This window comes from Dermacentor silvarum, chromosome 4 (assembly GCF_013339745.2).
Source record: "Dermacentor silvarum isolate Dsil-2018 chromosome 4, BIME_Dsil_1.4, whole genome shotgun sequence".
In the NCBI taxonomy this organism is placed as follows: domain Eukaryota; kingdom Metazoa; phylum Arthropoda; class Arachnida; order Ixodida; family Ixodidae; genus Dermacentor; species Dermacentor silvarum.
The window spans coordinates 226,818,120-226,839,162 of NC_051157.2; the positions used below are offsets into that span (position 1 = coordinate 226,818,120).

Here is a 21,043-nt window from a genome sequence, read left to right on the forward strand (position 1 = left end):
AACGACATTCTCCTAAAGAAGAACTTCTCGCCTCTCCGAGCCAACTACCTCCTCGTGGTATCCTCAGCATTGCGTCCAGAGGTTCTGCAAGCTCTCCATGACGACCCAACGGCTGGACATCTCGGTTTTTCACGCACTCTCGCGAGGATACAAGAAAAATACTACTGGCCTCGCCTCTCTGCCGACGTCGCCCATTACGTAAGGACATGCCGAGACTGTCAGCGACGCAAAACACCGCCGACAAGGCCAGCCGGACTTCTACAGCCAATCGAGCCACCTCGTCGACCGTTCCAGCAGATCGGGATGGACTTACTGGGGCCTTTTCCGACGTCGATGTCCGGAAATAAATGAATCGTCGTCACTACGGACTACCTCACCCGCTACGCCGAAACAAAAGCCTTGCCCAAAGGCAGTGCCGCCGAGGTAGCCCGATTCTTCGTTGAGAACATCCTCCTGCGTCACGGTGCTCCAGAAGTCCTCATCACCGACAGAGGCACGGCCTTTACGGCAGAACTAACTCAAGCTATCCTGTGGTACAGCCAGACAAGCCATCGCCGCACCACCGCCTACCACCCACAGACGAATGGCCTCACCGAGCGCCTAAATAAGACCATCTCCGACATGCTGGCAATGTACGTCGACGTCGAACACAAGACGTGGGATGCCATCCTTCCGTACGTGACCTTCGCATACAACACGGCCGTGCAAGAAACGACGCACATGGCACCGTTCAACCTGGTCTACAGAAGGAACCCGGCAACGACGCTTGACGCCATGCTACCAGACGTCGCTGACGAAGAAAATCTCGACGTTGCCACTTATTTGCAGCGTGCCGAAGAAGGTCGACAGCTCGCCCGCCTGCGCATCAAGAACCAGCAGAGGACCGACAGCCGACACTACAATCTACGACGACGCTACGTCGAGTACCAGCCCGGCGACCGTGTTTGGGTCTGGACTCCGATACGCCGACGAGGACTTAGCGAGAAACTGTTGCGTCGCTATTTCGGACCATATAAGATAATCCGACGTATTGGCGCACTGGACTATGAGGTCGTGCCAGACGGCATTTCGCAATCACAGTGGCGCCGGGTACGACCTGAAGTCATCCACGTGGTGCGTCTTAAGCCTTTCTACGCCCGCTGACGAGCTTATCGGTACCTTGTTACTTTGTTATTTTCTTTCTTTAATACGCGTCGTTTTGTTTTCGCTTTCGCGTTTGTTTGTAGCATCGGGACGATGCTTTTTAAGGGGCGGGTATTGACACATATACATGTTTATCTTTCGCCGATGGCCGCTTTCCACCGGCTAACAAATGTTAAACGTTATCGCTCGGCGCAGGACGCGCCTGTATCGGAAGTTCCTAGAACGTTATCGATGCTTCTTTCCGTTGCCTGTTTTCACCGACGCTTATGTTATCTGATTGTATGAGCGACGCGAATTGTCTAGAACTTTCTGGAAGACACGCGCGTACCAGGGATTATTCTGGAACCTTCGATGACTCAGGTATAAAAGCCGACGCGTTTTGCCGCTGATCAGATTTTCGACGATCGCCGACTGTGTTCGCCGCTATCGTTGTGCTTTAAGTGTACCTTGCTTTTGTGGGCACAGGTTCGCCCAATAAACGAACCAGTTTCGTTGTACACAGTTTTATGACTGTTTTCTTCAGCGTCACTACTACGTGACAATATTATCTATTCCCCTCTGGGAGAATTTTTTCAAATCAAATAATTTCTTTAGCAATCACCAGCACAGTATCAGAGAACATTTTTCGTGCAACATGCAACTACTCATGTTCTTGCTAATGACTTGTTTCCCACACTTGATAGAGGCTTTTTCATAGATTGCATCTTTTTGAGACTTTGAGAAAGCCTTTGACACTGTATGCCACTGCCTTCTCCTATTGAAGTTGAGCAAACTCAGCATTGACCCGAACTGGATTCATTACTTTCCTCGAAATCGTTCCCAGTACATCGTTGTTAACCACTCAGACTCACCAGCTTGCCCTGTAATCTCAGGTGTACCCCAAGGCTCTGCATTATTATTTGTCATTTATATTAACAATCTTCCTAACATTGTTTCTTCTACCATTCATCTGTTTGCCGATGATTGTGTGACCTATCGCAAGATAACTAACCCTGAAGATTATTTCTTTCTTCAGGCAGACCTTGATAATATGTCATCCTGGTGGAATCATTGGTAAATGAAAATAAACAATACGAAAAGTAAAACTATGATAATTTTGCCTTACAACCCTGCTAGACCATTTCCCTACAAAATTAACGATTTGATACTCTCTCCCACCACTTATAGATACTTAGGTACATAACAAACAATCACTCATGGCAGACATACATTGAGTTTGTTTTCCATAATGCCAACCGCGCACTTGGCTTCTTGCATCCCATTTTTTTCTAGTGCTCCTGTTTCACTAAGGCTAACATTACATAAATCGCTCTAACATCTAATCTAGAGTATGCATCATCAATCGGGGATCCACATAGAGTGCACCAAACATATTTATTCGAAAGCATTCAGAATCGCTCTGCGCGTTTCGTTATGTCAAATTATTTCCGCCATGCCAGTGTTTCTGCCATGAAAGTTCAACTCAACTTACCATAATTGTAAAAGCTCCTCTAAGTCTTTTCCATAATATGTTTTACAAACCCTCAGCTGCATGAACCAAGATTTGTTCATCCCGGCTTCTTACATCTCCATACACATAGACCACCAGTTTAATATGCACCTACCAAATCTTTATTTTAATTAGTTCCTGTCAACGACAGCGGCCAAACAGAACCACCTTCCTGCCTCCATCGTCAACAATCCTGAGCACGAAATTTTCCAAGCTGCAATCTCTAGTATTGTATAACAGAATTGACCAACTCCTCTATGCAACGCCAATAGGAATTGAGAGTATAAATGCAAATAGCATTCTTTACCTAGTTCAGCCTTTTTCAGCCTATCTATCTATCTATCTATCTAGCCTCTTACACCAGCCTTGTGACCCAAGTTGTCTATTTGCTTGGGCCACTGGGTATGTGCCCTTGGTCGTGATGGCGTCGTGGTCGTCCCATGGTCCCATTCCAGCTTTGCCATCTGACTCTCACCATGCCCTCATCATCACGCCATCGTCATCATAGTCATCAAGCATTCATTGTCACACCGCCGTTGTGATGTGCTCATTGCATCACCGTCATTCCAGCTGTGTCATCCAACTATCGCCATGCCATCGTCATCATGCCATTGTCGTCACATTGTCATCATTGTGACGCTGTTGTTTTATCATTGTCATCACTTTGTCATCATGCTACCTTCGTTGTTCAATTTGCATCAATCTTTCATTGTAATTGCATTGCAATCATAATGTCGTAATTCAATCATGATTATGCCGCCCTTGTCACACACCGTTAATTTTAGTTTGCACACTTTGGGGTTTATGTTGTCCCTCAACAATAATCGTCATATATCTTGCGCACATTTCCTTTTTTTAATGCTGCACACTTGGTACTTCCCAGCCATGAACGGCATGCGTGCCATCCGTGTGACATAGCATTCTTGACATTAAAGTAGCGAGCGCAGACTTTTCAAGAAAGGAAACGCAAGCAAGGCAGATGACTATTGTGTGTGAAAAAATAAGCCCCAAATGGTGCAAACTTTTTGAAGAGTGTACCGTCATCATCAAACTGTCGTTATCATGCATCTATTGTCAGACCGTTGTCGCCATGCTGTCGTGGTTGTGCCATCACCTTCACTTCAGTTTTGTCATTCGCCATGCCATCGCCATGACGTCATCATCATACAGGTTTCATAATACAGTCACTGTCACACCCTTGTCATCATGTACTCATCATTATCCCATTGTCCTCATCAAATTTACATGCCATCGTCGTCATTGCGTCATTGTCATCAGTCATCGCAATGCAATCGGGATGCGTTCACGGTTCGACATCGGACTCTCATCTTGCCATTGTCGCCACACAGTCGTCATACTGTTGTCGTCATGCCATCGTTGTCACGCTCTCATTTTAGCACTGTCACCACTTTAATTACCTCATGCTATTGTTGTCATGCCGTAGTTGTCATACCTCTTTCGTCCATCTATCAACATCATTCCTTGATCCTCATTCTATTGTAATAATGATGTCAACATTTAATCGTGATTATGTGGCTGTTTTAATGCCATCATCGTCATTACGTCATTGCCATACAGTTGTCGTGAGGCAATGATTGTCATACCATCATTGTCATTGTAACTTCGACATCCGACTCTCATCATTCCACTGTCGTCAGCCATTGTTGTCATACAGTCATCTTCATACTATTGTCGACATGCCACCGTCATCCTGCTTTCATTTTAGCATCGTCAGTAACCTCATCCTATTGTCGTCATACCGTGTCAATCCAGTGACATCATTCCTTGTTTGTCCTTCCATTGTAATAATGACGTCGACATTTAATCATGATTATGCTTTCTTTATCATGCGATCGTTGTCATTGCTTCGTCGTCATACATTCATTGTCACACTGTCGTCAGGATGCTGTCCCCGTCGTTCCATCGTAATAACTATAACTTCGACACCGACTCTCATCATGTGATCGTCGTAAGCCATTGTCCTCGCACAGTCATCGTACCATCGTCATCATGCCATCGTCGTCCTGCTGTGGCGCTTCACCATCGTCGTCACTTGTTATGGGATTACCATACAGAGCACATCAGTCATAAACTTTCCAGAGTGTTAGGCATATTGCGAAGGTGTCAACATATACTACCTGTCCCTCAAAAGCTTTTAGTGTACAATGCCCTTTTTTCTTCTCATCTACATTATTGCTATCTAGTTTGGTCAACAGGCTCTAAAAAATCTTTAAATGCTTTAGTCACCCTGCAAAAAAATGCATTACGGTCTATTGAAGGTGTCTCTTATAATGCGCACACCCCTGAACTGTTTCAGAAATTCGGAATCTTGAGAGTTGATCATTGCTATGAATACCAGCTCTTGTCGGCTTTTAAATCTGAAATACGCAGAGGCAGTACGTACATACGTAATATAGCTGCCTTGCAACCTAATACAGCCTGTCGTACAACTCGACATACGGAGATTTGGTATGTACCACGTACTCGAACTAACTATGGGGTTCAAACTCTTCGTTTCTGTCTTCCAAATGTACTAAATAGGTGGAAACTAACAATTGAGAACTTGAGAACTTTATCAAAAACAGAGTTATATCAATTGTGTTTATTTCAACAATTATAGAGCATATGGTTTTCGTGTTATGTAAATGTTTTATACGCAATTTCCTGTGAAAGACCACATATGTATATGTATTTTTATATATCGTTGTTTTCTGCTGCCTGTGCTTGTTGTTTTTGTTTTGTTTTAGGGGTGATGGGGCTCATCAAGCTGCTTCTATGCAGCTTTTTTCCCGTCAAACCCAACCACAAATGCACATTTCTCATGTACCATGTGGTTGAATAAACTCAAACTCAAACTCAATACGTCATGCTGTTGGGGTCGTGCCATCGTCGTCATTCCAGCTTCTTCATCCGGTTGTTTTCATACAGTCATCATCAAACAGTCATCGTCATCAAACAGTCATCATCATCTCATTGTCCTCATGTTGTCATCGTGACGCTGTCATCATTATGCCGTTGTCATAAATTAAAAATGGACATTTCATTGTCATCATGCTATCGTCATTATACTGCCTTTGTCGTTCCATCAATATCATTCCTTTGTCGTTCCATTGTTACTGCATTGGTGTCACACAGTCATCATGCTGCCATGCTAATGGGTGACTTTGTCAAGCGAACACCATAGCAAAGTGGTACAATATCGGAGTATTTATCATACAGCTGAAGCAACGAAAGTCTCTGAATTACAACTACATGTGTTAAATAAATGTGACTTGAGAAATACGGTCTGTCGCTACATTGCTCGAATGCTATTCGCATTACCGTCAACAGTTATCATGAAATAAGTTCCAACGTATTTTTTAAAAATAATAAATAAATAGATAAATAAGTAAATAAAAGCAGAATGCAGGATTATGAGAGGGGGACAAAAGTCACTCTTGCTTGCTAACATCTGGTCAGCCAATCTGCAAAATTGCACAAGCTGGCTGGCCGCATTATTTATCAGCTGGTATATTTGATGGCATTTCGTTAATTTATATTGTGCTTCAGGTGAGAAGAAGTCTGCAGAGCTTTTAGCGGCGCCAGCTTTCAGAAGCGCTCGCAAAAACTGATGTTTATGTGGTTTCTAATCTCTCAAAGGGTCACCACTATATGCTCCCACGTTTATTGCTCACAGAGGTGCGATTACATCAATTCACAAGCAGGTGCTGGTATATACAAACAATGCCGCCATATACAAATGATGCTGCCATGCTTGCGTTTCTTTTATTGAGACTCGCGAAAACTAATTGCCCTCGTTGGCAATGGGCAATCATGCAATGACTGACTTGTGAGTCAAACAAAAACCATACAAGTACAGCCGCCTGACCAAAACACTGAGAGTTTCGCGTTACCCTATCGAGCACCCTGACATGTCTGACACCAAGTACGCTGTGTTCTGTGTCACAGCTCCTGTGCATCACTGACGAGCAACGTCAGTGATGCGGAGGAGCTGTGACACAGACACCTGGCTCGCTTTTACTGACCCACGTTTATCACCTTTGATCTGCACAAGCTGAAATGAACTTGTTGCTTCCTGTACATTTGCCTTCTTTTTTCATTCCTTCATGAGCCTCCCTCAGTATTTGTCGTTTTCTTGAAGTAAAAAAAGAAAATTTGTTGTGAGTGAGTGCTTCTGTCCGTGTGTTCCTGTGCCCTCGATGCCTGTTGTGCAAGCACAAGTGTGTCCGTACCAACTCACCCAACAGTGCGTTCTAATAAAACCAAACTTCATTATATTAGGGCTCAAGGTAGAGAGAGTAAATGGTATGAGGTACCTTTTGGCAACAGGTGGTGATGGGGCGTTTTTGCAAGCTGCCGCAAGCGCTGTGTTCGTTCACGAAGGAACTGTTCAAATGCTTGCGTTTCTACAAACCACTGTAGAAACATCTGGGCACCTCGTGAGGATGGGGAACGCATGAAGGCATCACGCTGAAAGAAAATAGACATATTCACACAGAGCCATGACACAAAAAAGAAGGCCTTCCTTCACAAAAGATACACTTGTCTGAATGTTCCACATGCAGTGAGGCCAACAAGCATAACTGTTGTCCCTTAATTTTTAAAGTGACCCAGAAAACATATTTAGAGTGGTAAACACTGTTCAGCATTTGTCATAATGTATGATATTGCCGATTAAAGTGCCCACTGCCAAATATTTACCCAAGATCTAATTAGTACAAGAACCAAACTTTATTTCCATTACTGAGAGATGGCAAAGGAAAGGTAGAAGTAGGGAATGTTCAGAACATAGTGCCGTATTTTCCGGTGTACAAGACATTTTTTTTCCAACATTTTTGTCAGAGCATCTAATGCCAAGTGCAATATACATATACCGTATTTACTCGCGTAATGAACGCACTCGCATAATGAATGCACCTCCAACTTTAGTCGTCAACTTGGATTATTTTCTTCTCCAGCATAATAAACGCATCCTGAACTTGCTGCTGTGAAGTAGGAGAGACACAGTACGATTCGGTGTCCGATATGGCGTCCGGTGGGTACGATTGTATCGGACGTCGTATCTAACGCCGAATCACACCATGTGTCTTCTACTTTTATTGCGATAGCAATCATATGGAAACTCCAGGTGCATTTTTGCCGTCGGCACTGACGATCGCGGCTTTATCTCCAACATTCGAGGGAGGAAAGCGGGAAGGAAACACACCGTATTTCATCGCGCGCATGGCGCCGGTGGGAGGGGAGGGAGGCAGCGCAGTAATTGCACGTTGCACGGCTACGCATGCCCTATCTTGAAAGCGATCTGTGTCGGGGGCTGAGTCAAGAAGCGAAGGTAGCTTATACCTTCGTGCGCGCTCCGTTATCACTGCTGTTTGCGTTGAAACGATACACGGCACGAAGGTCACTTCGCTCGCTGTTGCTGCCGCGCTTCCTCACACCAGCGTTTGAACAGTGTCTGCGGTCATCGAGTGTGATTGGTTCATGCTTGCCTGTGCACACTGACACCATGCTGGTTAAATTACTTTGCAAGCTTATATGGCCAATAAAACTACTATCCTAACTTCGTATAGCTGTCTATGCATTCGCTATCACAATCGATGGTTCGCCTTTCGGGCGAAACTGCAACTTTGTTAGAGGTGGCTGCCAAAAAAAAAAAATCGCTCAAAATTATACCCCACATAATAAGCGCACCCCCCAACTTTGCGAATATTTTTCTGGGAAAAAGTGCGTTCATTATGTGAGTAAATACAGCACATAAAACCATGGACACTCATGTGGCCAATATCTGTTTCCTCTATTTTACTACCAATAGTGTGTATTTTTTTCTGCACAAGTACCAGAAACCGAGCATGCAGCAGTCTGGAAGAAATCAAATCGTGTTTAGCAGTGCAGCGAAAGTGAAGCCAGATGTCAGCTCCTAGGGGCTTGCCATGTAGGCAGCATGGCGACAGCAGTAAAGGTGGCAAGCACGGCTTCCGTTATATAGGTGCCTCCGTGACTGGAGGTCACGCGTAATAGTTTGCTGCTACTATTGCAGGTTAATATGTTTATTAGAAAGCAGCCAGCCTCCTCGGCTGGCTAAATATCGACTACTGTTCCTTGAACATGTGCTGATGATCAGCGCGAGCATTCAAGCAGAGACATCGAACACGTGTCACGTTACACTGGCTACTGACGCTGCTGGTTTCAAGTGGATTGGCGGCACAAGTACGGGAACTCGGACGTCACGGATGGACCACAGGACCTTCACCTCGTCGTATAAAGCCGGAGCCCTTGGATGCAACTTTCAGTGGGCAGGGCGGCACGTTGGAAGCCATGTCTAACTAAATATTGACTACTGTTCCTTGAACAGGTGCTGATGATCAACGCGATCATTCAAGCAGAGACATCGAACACGTGTCACGTTACACTGGCTACTGACGCTGCTGGTTTCGAGTGGATCGGCGGCACAAGTACGGGAACTCGGACGTCACGGATGGACCACAGGACCTTCACCTCGTCGTATAAAGCCGGAGCCCTTGGATGCAACTTTCAGTGGGCAGGGCGGCACGTTGGAAGCCATGTCTAACTAAATATCGACTTCTGTTCCTTGGACAGGTGCTGATGATCAGCGCGATCATTCAAGCAGAGACATCGAACACGTGTCACGTTACACTGGCTAATGACGCTGCTGGTTTCAAGTGGATTGGTGGCACCACTGTTTAAGTACAGGAACTCAGACATCACGGATGGACCACAGGACCTTCACCTCGCCGTATAAAGCCTTGGATGCAACTTTCAGTGGGCAGGGCGGCACGCTGGAAACCATGTCAACCAAAAATTGACTTCTGTTCCTTGAACAGGTCAGCTATTACTCCTTCTGTGCGACAATCAATAACAGCGACAACAATCGCGTTATTATTGTGCTGCCTTGCCCAAAGGTGTTGTATTCTGTGTTTGCAAGTTGGCGTCTTTTGCTTTCCGGAGACCATTGAGCAAAACCCAGGGCCAAATACACAGGGTCTCCTAAAAGAATTATGTCATGGCCAAAAGATTATTCAAAACGATCTACAGGGGCTCTGTACACGGCTTAAACAGGTTGAAAACAGCCTACAAATCCTTGGAGCACGAAAAAACTCTCAGCTGACGAAAACAGTGAAGGAATTAGATGCAGCTATTCAAAGGCAACAGGAAAGGCTTGATAGCTTCGAAGATAGGAGCAGATGGAACAATTTAATGATATTTGGAATATCGGACGAGGAGAGTAAGACGCCAGATGACCTGTGCAGTAAAGTGCAAATAGATGTAATGGAAAAGAAGTTTCACGTTACTCTGAGCACTGTCGAGCGCCTGCACAGAATTGGGAAAAAAGCTAACTGCGAGGCCTCGCCCTGTTGTCTTAAAGGGACACTAAAGGGAAAAATTATTTTTTTCTATCTCAGTAGATTACCCTTCCACGAGAAGCCGCTTGGTAAGCCAGAAAAAATTTAAAACACAGAAGGCGAGTGGCGACGCCACCTTGAAGTTCCCGCACCAGCTCACCGTGATGTCATGGATTTGACAGCGTCTTCTAGGTCTCAGTTAATTCTTTAGCGGTAAAGATTGACTACATTGTGTTATAAGGAGCCCAAGACTGAATGTGGCAAGTTTCACGAACTTTTACTGAGCCAACGTGGCCCAAATACGAAAAATTATTTTAGAAGTCGTGACGTCACATCGATGTGCTGACGTTGGAGTTTCCGCGTGAAATTCAAAAAAAAAAAAACTTTGAGGTTCATTTTCTCTTCTAATAATTGACCTATTGCAGTGTAATTAACGACAGCAGAGTTTTCTCTGAATACTTTATCAGTATAAGTTGATTTATTGTTTTGCTTAAGTGTCCCTTTAAGGTCATACGATTACAGACAAAAGGCAGAGATCTACAAATATTGTAAACATCTAAAAGGAACTGGCATTTCAGTTTGAGATAACTTCTCAAAAGAAACCTTGGCTAAACATAAACTGCTTCGGAACTCCACTGGGAATGAAAGAGAGGAGGGACAGTGCGTGCGCCTTGACTACAGAAAAACTATATATCAATACTTGAAGAAAAAAACAGTGCAAAGGAGACGAGGATGAAAAGAAGACCTGCCTTCTTTTCGTCCTCGTCTCTTTTGCGCTGTTTTTTTCTTTAGGTATGTTACACCAATTCACCCACATCAAGCTCCTTCTGCTTATACACCAACAAAGAGGCGTCTTATTGGGACTACTCAAGAAACCGCCAAGTCAAGGTTAAGCGTAGCACACACCCACCAGCGCAAAGAAACCAGGACTGAAGGTGTGTGCACAACAAAAAAGAAGAGTTATGCCTTGTCAATTTAAATGCTAGAAGCCTGGTAAATAAAATTAGCGACCTGGAATACATTGTTGCCAGCTACGACTCACACACTGTTACAGTAACTCAAACGTGGCTACATCCTGACATACGAGACAATGAATTACTATCGCCCACTTATAAGATAATGCAGAATGACCGTCAATCCCCAGGAGGTGTTGTTGCCATAATTGCTAAAGAAGATGTTGAATGCATACATATGCAAGGTATCCAAAACCACAAGAGTGTGTGGTGCAACGATAAGATAGACAATGCCTTAGTCCTTCTCAGTGCAATATACAGAGCACCTAATAAGCCAGCTTCGTACCTACAGGATATCAAGAGTTATTTAGATGAACAAAAAGCATGAAATGGGCGTATTATTCTTTCAGGAGACTTCAAGCTACCAGGTATTGACTGGGAGACTTTCATTATAGGCTCGCAAGAGCACGCTGAGTGTGACTCACTCATTGATATAGCTTTTTCCCATGACTTATCACAAATAGTTCAGGAAAGCACACGCATGGCAGGCGCAGTGGAATCTATCCTAGATTTAGTATTTTTTGACGGGTGCTTACTATTGCTATTACCATGCTTGCTTGTTTGTGGTTTGAGATATATTGCACATTTGTTTCACAATCAATATGCTACAGAAGTTTTGCAGCAGAAGCTCCTATGGAAGAAATCTGTCAGTGGGACATCCTAACAGTACATGCACATAAGACATATACAGACGAAAAAAGGCAGATTGACTAATGACACAATTGTAGTAGAATCAACTCGTTTATAACAAACTCGATAGGTCTGCAAAAAGTGGCCGCTGTATCAGTAGTTCGTTATATCTGAACTCGCCCTTCAAGACGAGCAAAAATGAATGACAGTGAAGCTGGCACCAGCAGTTACAATTCAGCACTTCTTTGTTCGAAAACATACCGTATTTACTCGAATCTAACGCACACATTTTTTTCCCGATAAAACAAGTCCAAAAATTGCATGCACGATAGAATCGAGTATGACCCTAAATCTGCATTACCATATAGCCGTTGGCATTTCAAAATGGCCGCCTCGCACGCGCTTTGAGCCTAGCTACACTCTAGCCTAGCTGCCGTAGCTTTCTCCATATGCTGCAGTACACGTGCTTAAGCATTAGTCTACTGTCTGTCTTTCCGTTTTCTGCGTCTGCTCTATCACCATAAAGTGCCGAGTTCATCATGATGCCACACTTAAAAGGAAAGTGATCATGCGTACAGAGACGGACAGAAATCGGGCCGCATAACGGGCATTCGGAGAATCCGAAACTTGCGTGCAGGACTGGCGCAAACAGAAGGAAAGGATTTTCACCAGCAAAGCAATGCGGAAGGCTTTCATTGCACCGAAGCCGGACGTATTCTGCGACAATCCACTTCGGCGATACGATCGCCTCAGCCCTATCTTGAAAGCGATCTGCGACATGGAGAGTCTGCCGCGCGCTGTGTTTTCGCCAGGTTGCATTAAAGCGAGAGGCATGCTAGCACGAACGTCAATTCGCTCGCCGCGCTTCGTCACTCCAGCATTTTGACAGCGAGTTTCCGCGGTCATCGAGCGAGAAGTGTTCATGTTTGCTTGTGCGCGCGTGACACCGTGCTTATTAATTTATCTAGTAAGCGAATGTTTGCAAGTTTATACGGCCGATAAACTACTATCCTTACTTCGTATAGCAGTCTACTAATTTGCTATCGCAATTGATGCTTTGCCTTTCGGGCGAAACTGCGACTTTTTCTTTATTCATCGCAACTTTAGTGCACCGGGAGTAAATCATTGTTTTTCCTAATGAGGGAAAGTTGCATTTGAGTATTTTTTGTTTTTTTTGTCACGGAAAACGGGTGCGCGTTACAATCGAGGGCGCGTTAGAATCAAGTAAATAGGGTAATTTTCCGTAACTTAATTTTTGTTCTCGGCACTTTCCAGCATCTAATGCAAGTTCATGTTAGAAACGTCATCTGAAAAACAAAATGTGCTGTCATAGCTCTTTAAAACAGCAGCCGGACAGTTTCGGTCAACTACCATTTTAACACTACGAGCGCAGATGCGCCCATTTTTTCTTCGAGATTGTGGATACGATAGCGAAGCGTTGTAGTTGGCTAGAAGCAAGGCCTTAGAAGCCTAAACTACAGCATGAATAAAAACGAGCAACTTTCCTTGTGGCTTCTGAAATGCGCACCAGGCACTCGCTCATATCATCTTCGTCACGGTTGGACTAGCGCGGGGGGTGCATGGTCGGAGACGCTTCGGTGTTTCATGCGTGCCTTCCTTCTGCCGTGACCAGGCTTGGCATACTCGTTGCAACAGTACAGCGCTTTTGAAAATGGTTGTTATATTGAGACATAGTTTCTATAGGCAGGGTAAGATCATTTGTTATATTGGGAATCAATTTAAGTGGGTTTGACTGTAGTGCAAGAAGCACAAGCAGTGTTAATACAGAAACCAAATGAATCAATATACAACATAGCCATTTAAAGCAAAATCAAAATAACTATCTTAATAATACAGAGGACGGGAACAAACAGCGCTTGGACGGATGAAGTGAGGACGACAGACAAGACACTGAACTAATGACCACTGGTTTATTGCGGTATAAACCAGTGGTCATTAGTTCAGCGCCTTGTCTGTCATCCTCATTTCGTCCCGTCCAAGCGCTGTTTGTTCCCGTCCTAATGACATACCAACCAGCCCAGTTCAGCACACTCCTTCAATAATACAGGGACTGCAGCTATCAACAAATCAAACAGCAGGTCCAAAATGGGCGATGCAACAGTAATTAATAATAATAATGATAAGTTTATTTGCCACCATACATATTAGATGGGAGGACGGAGGGAAAAAAGCTGCTCACATGCAGCTTGACCAGCCCACAGCCCCTGATTTGTTTATTTTGGCAGAAGCAGCATATCAAAGCATAAAAGTATACACAAAATTGGCACAATAAGTGAATTGTAACAAACAGGGTAATGATGGTGTCTCGAACAAAAACAGATTCTATTGACAATACAAACCACGGAACAGCATGAAATCACAGCGAAAGGAAGTATGCAAAATAAAGCACTGTACATAATTCAGTGATTCCGATAAGAACAAAAAAATAAATCAAAGCCATTTAATTCGTAGGCGTTCAAAAGACAGGGTAACGTGTAAGATAAACGCTTTTGTCCGGTATTAAGACGAGGAGTATGAACTAACCAGCTTTCTGCATATCCAGTTGGGTAGAAGCTAAACATTTCGATAGAATTACCTGTCTGGTTGGGAAAATTGACCAGAACTTAGACAGTGACTCCAACCAAGTAAGGCTATTTATTAGCCCGACGTTTCTTCGGAGGTGACGGTGTGCAGCTTTTAAAAGGTCCATCATAAGAAAAGAGGAGAGGGGAGAGAAAAGAAGGTGGGGATTGAGAAGGAGCTCAATTTGCTCCGAAACACTGGGCTAATAAATACCCTTGTTGCTTTCACTGGAAGCGCCGGCAGAACAAGAAGAGAAGAAGAAGAAGCGTCGGCGAGCATGAGAGGAGAAAACGGAGACTCTCGCCTGCTAGCAGGGTCTTCACGGCCCGTATCACTGCTATTAAAAGCCCTTCTCAATTATATCGACAGAATCGAGTTATTCTGCGGCTGCTGTACGTCATAATTCCACAATTTTGGTGCCGAAACCCGGGATGGACCAACCGACGGCTACGAGTTGCCTGCAGGAAAATGGAGAAGCTCAAGGCGAAGCGGACTTCTCGACGATCCTTGAACAGTCGGATCATCAACGAGGCAAGTGCCCTTTTTCGTAGCGACTCCGCAACGCATGAGCAGCTCGACTCCATCTACGAGAGGCTGAAGGCAAATAATAACGAACTAAACAAGATCAATGTGCACCTCGAGAGCCTAATCACGGACAAAGAATTCCAAGCCGAGTACAAGACAGTCTTGGAATATGAGGACAACGTGACGCATACCCTTGCTGAGCTGACGAGCAGGCGGGACCGCATTTCAAGTGACACTGCGCACGCAGCCGAGGGTTCAACGTCGGCTACCCATACCATTGCGTCACCATCGGAAAGGACGGGAGCCAAGCTACCAAAACTCACGATCACTCCCTTCTCTGGAGATGTGTGTAAATGGGTGGAGTTTTGGGAGCAAATTGACCAGATTGTTCACAACAATGCGAGTCTTACCGCCACTGAGAAGTTTCATTATTTGCGACTATTTCTCAAAGGAGACGCTGCTTCAGCGGTCGCGGGTCTTCCAACTACGGAAGGATGCTATAAGGACGCCATAGACATGTTGCAGAAGCGCTTTCGGGACAAGACGCGCCAAGAGCAGGAATACTTCGCAAGGTTACGACACCTGACTCCTGTTGGTTCATCTGGTGACACAAGAGCCCTCCGACAACTCTACGACCACGTACTCGTCAACATCCAAGGCCTGGAGTCATTGGGTGTGGACAGGTCGTCGTTTTCGTCCATGCTCTGCGACATCATCCTTAGGGAGGTGCCCCGAGACGTCGTAGTTAACTACCATCGTGCATGTGCTGCGCAAGTCGAGAGTGCTACCGCGGACAATGCTGCTGGTTCTTCGAAACTAGACGGTCTACTCAAACTCCTTTCAATCGAACTGTAAAGCCTGGAGAAGAGTGACTATAAGAACAACAGCGTGCGAGACAGCGGCGGTCAGCTTACATCAAACCAGCCATACCGCAGTCGCTACTGGAAGCAGCCTGCGTCATCTGTTCTTCACACGAACTCAGATCGTGGGTTTCAACCGTGCAAAGAGATGTGTGTTTTCTGCACATCAAGACAGCACTCCACAGAAGCCTGCCCTGCGGATATGCCCCTGACGCAGAAGAAGGAAGTGCTATCGAATGATAAACGGTGCTTCCGATGCACCACCAAAGGTCATGGGGCGCGCAACTGCAAACGGAGGATCTCTTGCTCGAGGTGCAAAGGTCGCCATGCCTCAAGTATGTGCGACCCACAAAGGATCCCTCAGAGCTCGCACCAAGGACTCAAGAACGAAAGAGCAAGCATGACAGTTTGCGCATCGGTAGGGGGACGACGACGAAGCAACGATGGATCGACTTGCGTCTTCCTGCAAACATTTTGAGCCTGGGCGGTAAGAGACAACATTTGCCGCTACGTGCGAGGTGTCTTCGATGGCGGAAGTCAACGCACATTTGTTACCGAAGACTTGTCACGACACCTGGGCCTCAAGTGTGTTGGATCTATAAAGATAGCTCTCAACACGTTTTCCAGCGCCTCAGACCAGGTGGCAGAAAACCGACGAATAGTGGAGCTGCGCTTACGAAGTCAGTTTTCTGACATCGAGGTTGTGCTAAGCGCCATTGAGATTCCACATATATGCCAAGACATCGAAGAAACTAAAATGGAAGTGTCTTTTGTTGCTTCATTTAAGAAATTGGGAACAGACGTAGCCGATGAACCGATACATGCATCAGTCATCACGCAAAGCGGAATCAGCGTGCTGATCGGCTCTGATCAAATGAGGAGAGTCTTGACGGGCAACGTTCTACGTTGTGAAGGCAATGAATCGCTGATTGCCATGAATTCCAAGCTTGGTTGGACTTTTCAAGGACGCACCACCTGTTTGACGTCACTGCCAGCAACAACGGGCATAATGGTTTGCGTTTTGAAAACTCAAGTATACGAGTCGGACGAGTTCTTACGGACATTTTGGGAACTTGATCACCTTGGAATTTCTGATGCAGGTGACAGAACCAATGAAGTCAGCAAGGTGATGCAATATTTTGAGAGCACCGTCACATATCGCAACGGAAGGTATGAAGTAGCACTGCCTTGGAAGGATGAATTTGAGCTTTCAGACAACAAACAGGTTGCTGTCACAAGGCTGCAGAAGCTTCTTAATCGACTAACGAGGCAGAAAGGGCTGCTGCGAATATACGATGACACCATACGTGAGTACGTACGAGCTGGTCACGCCGAAATCGTCGACGACCTCCCTGCTGAGCAAGGCAAGGTGTATTACATGCCACACAAAGAAGTAATCAGAAAACAAGCGTTGACCACGAAAGTTCGGGTGGTTTTTGACGCGCCATTGCATGAAAAAGGTAATAGATCTCTCAACGACTGTCTTGAAAAGGGGGACAACCTGTACCAAGACCTTGGAAAAATACTACTGCACTTCAGGACACACCCTATAGCAGCAATCGCTGATATTGAAAAGGCGTTCCTGCAGATATCAATACGGGAGGAAGACAGAGACGCCTTTCGGTTCCTGTGGTTTGCCGAAGGCAACCTAATGGGTACTCCGCTCCAAGAATAGAGGATGACACGTATTCCCTTTAGAGCTACGTGTAGCCCATTCCTGCTCACAGCGGCCATCATTTACCATGTGAAGAGAGCACATAAGGCCAAAGCACAAACTGTGACCAAACTGACCGAGTCGTTTTACGTGGACGACCTAGTCACTGGCGCCGCCACGGAAGAAGAGGCAGAAAATTTTTGTTGTGAGGCGAAAGAAATTATGAAAGAGGCGGGTATGGTCCTACGTAAATGGAGCACAAATTCTACCAACCTAATGGTTGCGTTGGAACGCCAGCAGGAATCTACCAGTCAAGAAATGGTGGTCCTGCATGAGAAGTCGGTCAAAGTTCTCGGCGTTGTTTGGAATCCTGCAAAAGACGTATTCACTTTTTCTGTTGAGAGCCTGTTAGAGTTCATGAAAGATAAACTAGACACTAAACGGTTTATTTTACAAGCGACATCGAGAATATTCGATCCACTCGGACTCGTTAGACCGTACACGATTGCCATACGCATATTGTTCCAGAGATTATGGACACGAGGAATACGCTGGGACGAGAAATTACCCAATGAACTTCAAGAAGAATGGCAAGGTTGGGTATGGCAGTTCCTGCAACTGCAGGATATAGTAGTTCCTCGTTACCTTGGCGAAGGAAGGAAGTTGCCAAGTGAGATGCACCTGCATGTCTTTTGCGATGCCAGCCCAGCTGCGCACGGAGCGGCGATTTACGCGGTTGCGGCCAGAGATGAACGACCCATGTTGCTGATCTCCAAGTCACGTGTGGCTCCTATAAAGAAAACAACGCTACCCCGCTTGGAGCTTTTAGGAGCATTGGTTGGCACAAGACTGCTGACATACGTCAAGAGTGTCCTAAATAACATTTGTATTGAGTACATTATGTGGACCGACTCTACTATTGTATTGTCATGGATACGAGGAGACTGCACAAGATGGAAACAGTTTGTGGCTAATCGTATCACGGAAATTAAGAGCAGAACAGAACCATCCCAGTGGAGATATTGCCCAGGATTGGAGAATCCATCTGATTTGCTAACACGGGGAGTGACGTTAGACAAGGTGACTTCATGCTCAAGATGGTGGCATGGTCCTGACTGGCTACACTGATCCATGGACAAGTGGCCTCTCCAACCATCCATTTCGTCGGACTTTGACGACACTGTCAGAAGTGAGATAGCAGCTGTTCAAGTAGTAATGGAAGCCAAAGTACACAGTCCAGTTTTATGCATTGAGCGTTTCAGCAAGCTTCAGTACCTATTAAGAATAACAGCTTGGGTGTTCAGATTCACAGACCGTTGTCGACACAAGACAGAAGAAATTGGCCACCTGAGAGCGACAGAAGTAATTCGGGCAGAACACTACTGGGTCAAATGCGTCCAAAAATAAGAACTTTATGCAGAGCTCAACTGCATAGCACGAGGACGACCCCTAGAACCCACGTCGCGCATTGGCGATCTCCGCCCGTTTATGGATGCCGACGGAATCCTCAGAGTCGGTGGACGTCTGTCACTTCTGAAGTTACCGCTAGGAGTGAAGCATCCAATAATTCTCCCCGCAAATCACCATTACTCCACTCTCGTGGCCATAAGAGCTCATCAACAAGTCTTGCACGGAGGTGTACGACAAACTCTTACACAGATCAGAGAGTACTACTGGATTTGTCGAGCGCGTGTTCACTAGTCAAGAAGGTTATACATTGCTGCAATGTGTGCAAAGGTTTCACTGCCAAACAAGGAAGTGCTCTGACCGCTCCTTTACCAAGTCACCGAATGGTGCCGACAAACCCTTTCGAAGTTGTTGGTGTTGACTTCACTGGACCTCTCCTAGCACTGCGCGCAAGACGGTGACGCCAAGTGCTACGTTACACTTTTCATGTGTGCCGTGTCGCGAGCAATCCACCTCGAACTCGTTTCAAGTATGACGTCCGAATCATTCATATTGTGCTTGCGGCGATTTGTCGGCCGAAGAGGACTACCCTGCGTTATCTATTCTAACAATGCAAGGACATTTCAAAAAGCGTCAGCAGATTTAAATAGACTCTTTGACATGTTCACGGCAAAGGACGTGATGAACCACCTCACCTCCAGCGGTATCTCATGGAAGTTTATAGTGCCGAATGCTCCTTGGTGGGGCGGATAGTGGGAACGGCTGGTCCGATCTGTGAAGACTTCTCTGCGTAAAATTCTTGGCAGAGCCTGTCTCAATTTCGAAGAAATCACGACAGTGCTGACAGAGGTCGAAGCAGTAATCAACTCCAAGCCTCTAACTTTTATCGAGACAGACGAAGGAGAACCGTGCACACTGACTCCAGCCGACCTGTTGCTTGGACGACGACTAACTGCTATACCCTACGATACGGCTGAAGTTGACAGTAATTCGAGGTGAGCAGATACCATTCGTCGACATGCGTACAGAAAGCTTCTAACCAAAAACTTCTGGAACCGATGGCGAAAAGAATATCTACTGCAACTACGATCTGCTCATTTCGCGGCCAATCGACCAGCTATGGACTTCAAGGAAGGCGACGTTGTTATCATGCATTCCGGCACTTCATGCCGTCAACTATGGAAACTCACCAGAGTGATTGAAGTACAGTTAAACCTGGATATAACGAAATTGACAAATTCCCGAAAAACTTCGTTATAAAGAGGATTTCGTTATATGCAGGTTCGGCACGAAAATTCGAAAAATAAACGTTTACCATATTTACTCGATTCTAATGCGCCCTCAATTGTAATGCGCACCCGTTTTCCGTTTTCGTCCAAGCACTCATCCTCGGAATGTCACACCAGGTCCATGACGCGTTGTGGCCCTAAAATTGGTTTTGGTTCATAGATATTCTGTATATAAGGGTACGGCCACGCTAGCGGCAAAAAACGCGCGTGTCATGCCGCGAGCGGCAAGTTGCCGCGCGTCAGCGCCTTGCCGCAAGGACACCGTGGCACGCACGAGACGCGCGGCAGCACGGTAATATCTCCCGCGCTCTCCGAACGTGCGAGCAACACCGCGAGCGCTCGTTGTTTCATGCGAGAGACGACGATCGTCGATTCAAAACCGGGCGCGGACCGGCGGCGTTCCGGTTGTGATGGCTCCGTAACGTCACCCTCGTCGCTCTTGATTGGTTCTTCATCTCGCGGCACGCGGCATTTGCCGCAGAACCCATTTCGCGCGGCACGCCCGCAAGGCCCCCGATTCCTGCCGCTTTTGCCGTGTGCGGCATGATGCGTTGCCGCGCGCGCGCGTTTTTGCTGCGTGTTTTTGCCGCTAGCGTGGCCGTACCAAGCGTGATAACGCAGTCGCCGCGCGCCGTATACTGTATGTGCGAGTGAAAACGTGTGGGGGGAGCCGACGACCGTGTCTAAATCTCTCGCGCGCAAGAAAAGCAGGGAGGAAGCGCGCCTTCTTCCTTTGCGCTCGAGGCACCGGCGAGAGAGCGAAGAGGGAGGGATAGCGGGGCGGCGCGCGGTCGCGCAGGCCGTATCTTGAAAGCGATCTGCGTTGGGGCAGAGTCTAGCAGTGTAGGTGCGTCGGCGGCTCGTAGCTTTCTGCGTGCTGTGTTCTCGGCGCTCAGTTTGCGTTGAAGCGATAGACAACAGCCACGCAGGTCACTTCGCTCGCTTCTCCAGCGGCGCTTCCACACGCTGCCAGTGTTTGACAGCGCGTGTTCACGCTCATCGAGTCTGATGTTACACAGCGTGTAACAGCGCGTCGGCAACATCCGGTGGAAAAGGAGAGAGTGCCGGCTTGGCGGGCTAGGCCAGCTG

The 21,043-nt window shown here is 46.2% G+C and overlaps 1 protein-coding gene across 6 annotated transcripts in view; it reads right to left on the minus strand.

The window, feature by feature from the left end:
• LOC119451014 (DENN domain-containing protein 2D-like) overlaps nt 1–21,043 on the minus strand; it is a 428,171-nt gene that overhangs the window by 55,535 nt on the left and 351,593 nt on the right. For all 6 annotated transcript variants that reach the window (XM_049666396.1, XM_049666395.1, XM_049666393.1 and 3 more), the window contains one exon: nt 6,949–7,102. In XM_049666396.1, coding sequence (XP_049522353.1) covers nt 6,949–7,102 — 154 coding nt within the window. The remainder of the gene's footprint in view (nt 1–6,948; nt 7,103–21,043) is intronic.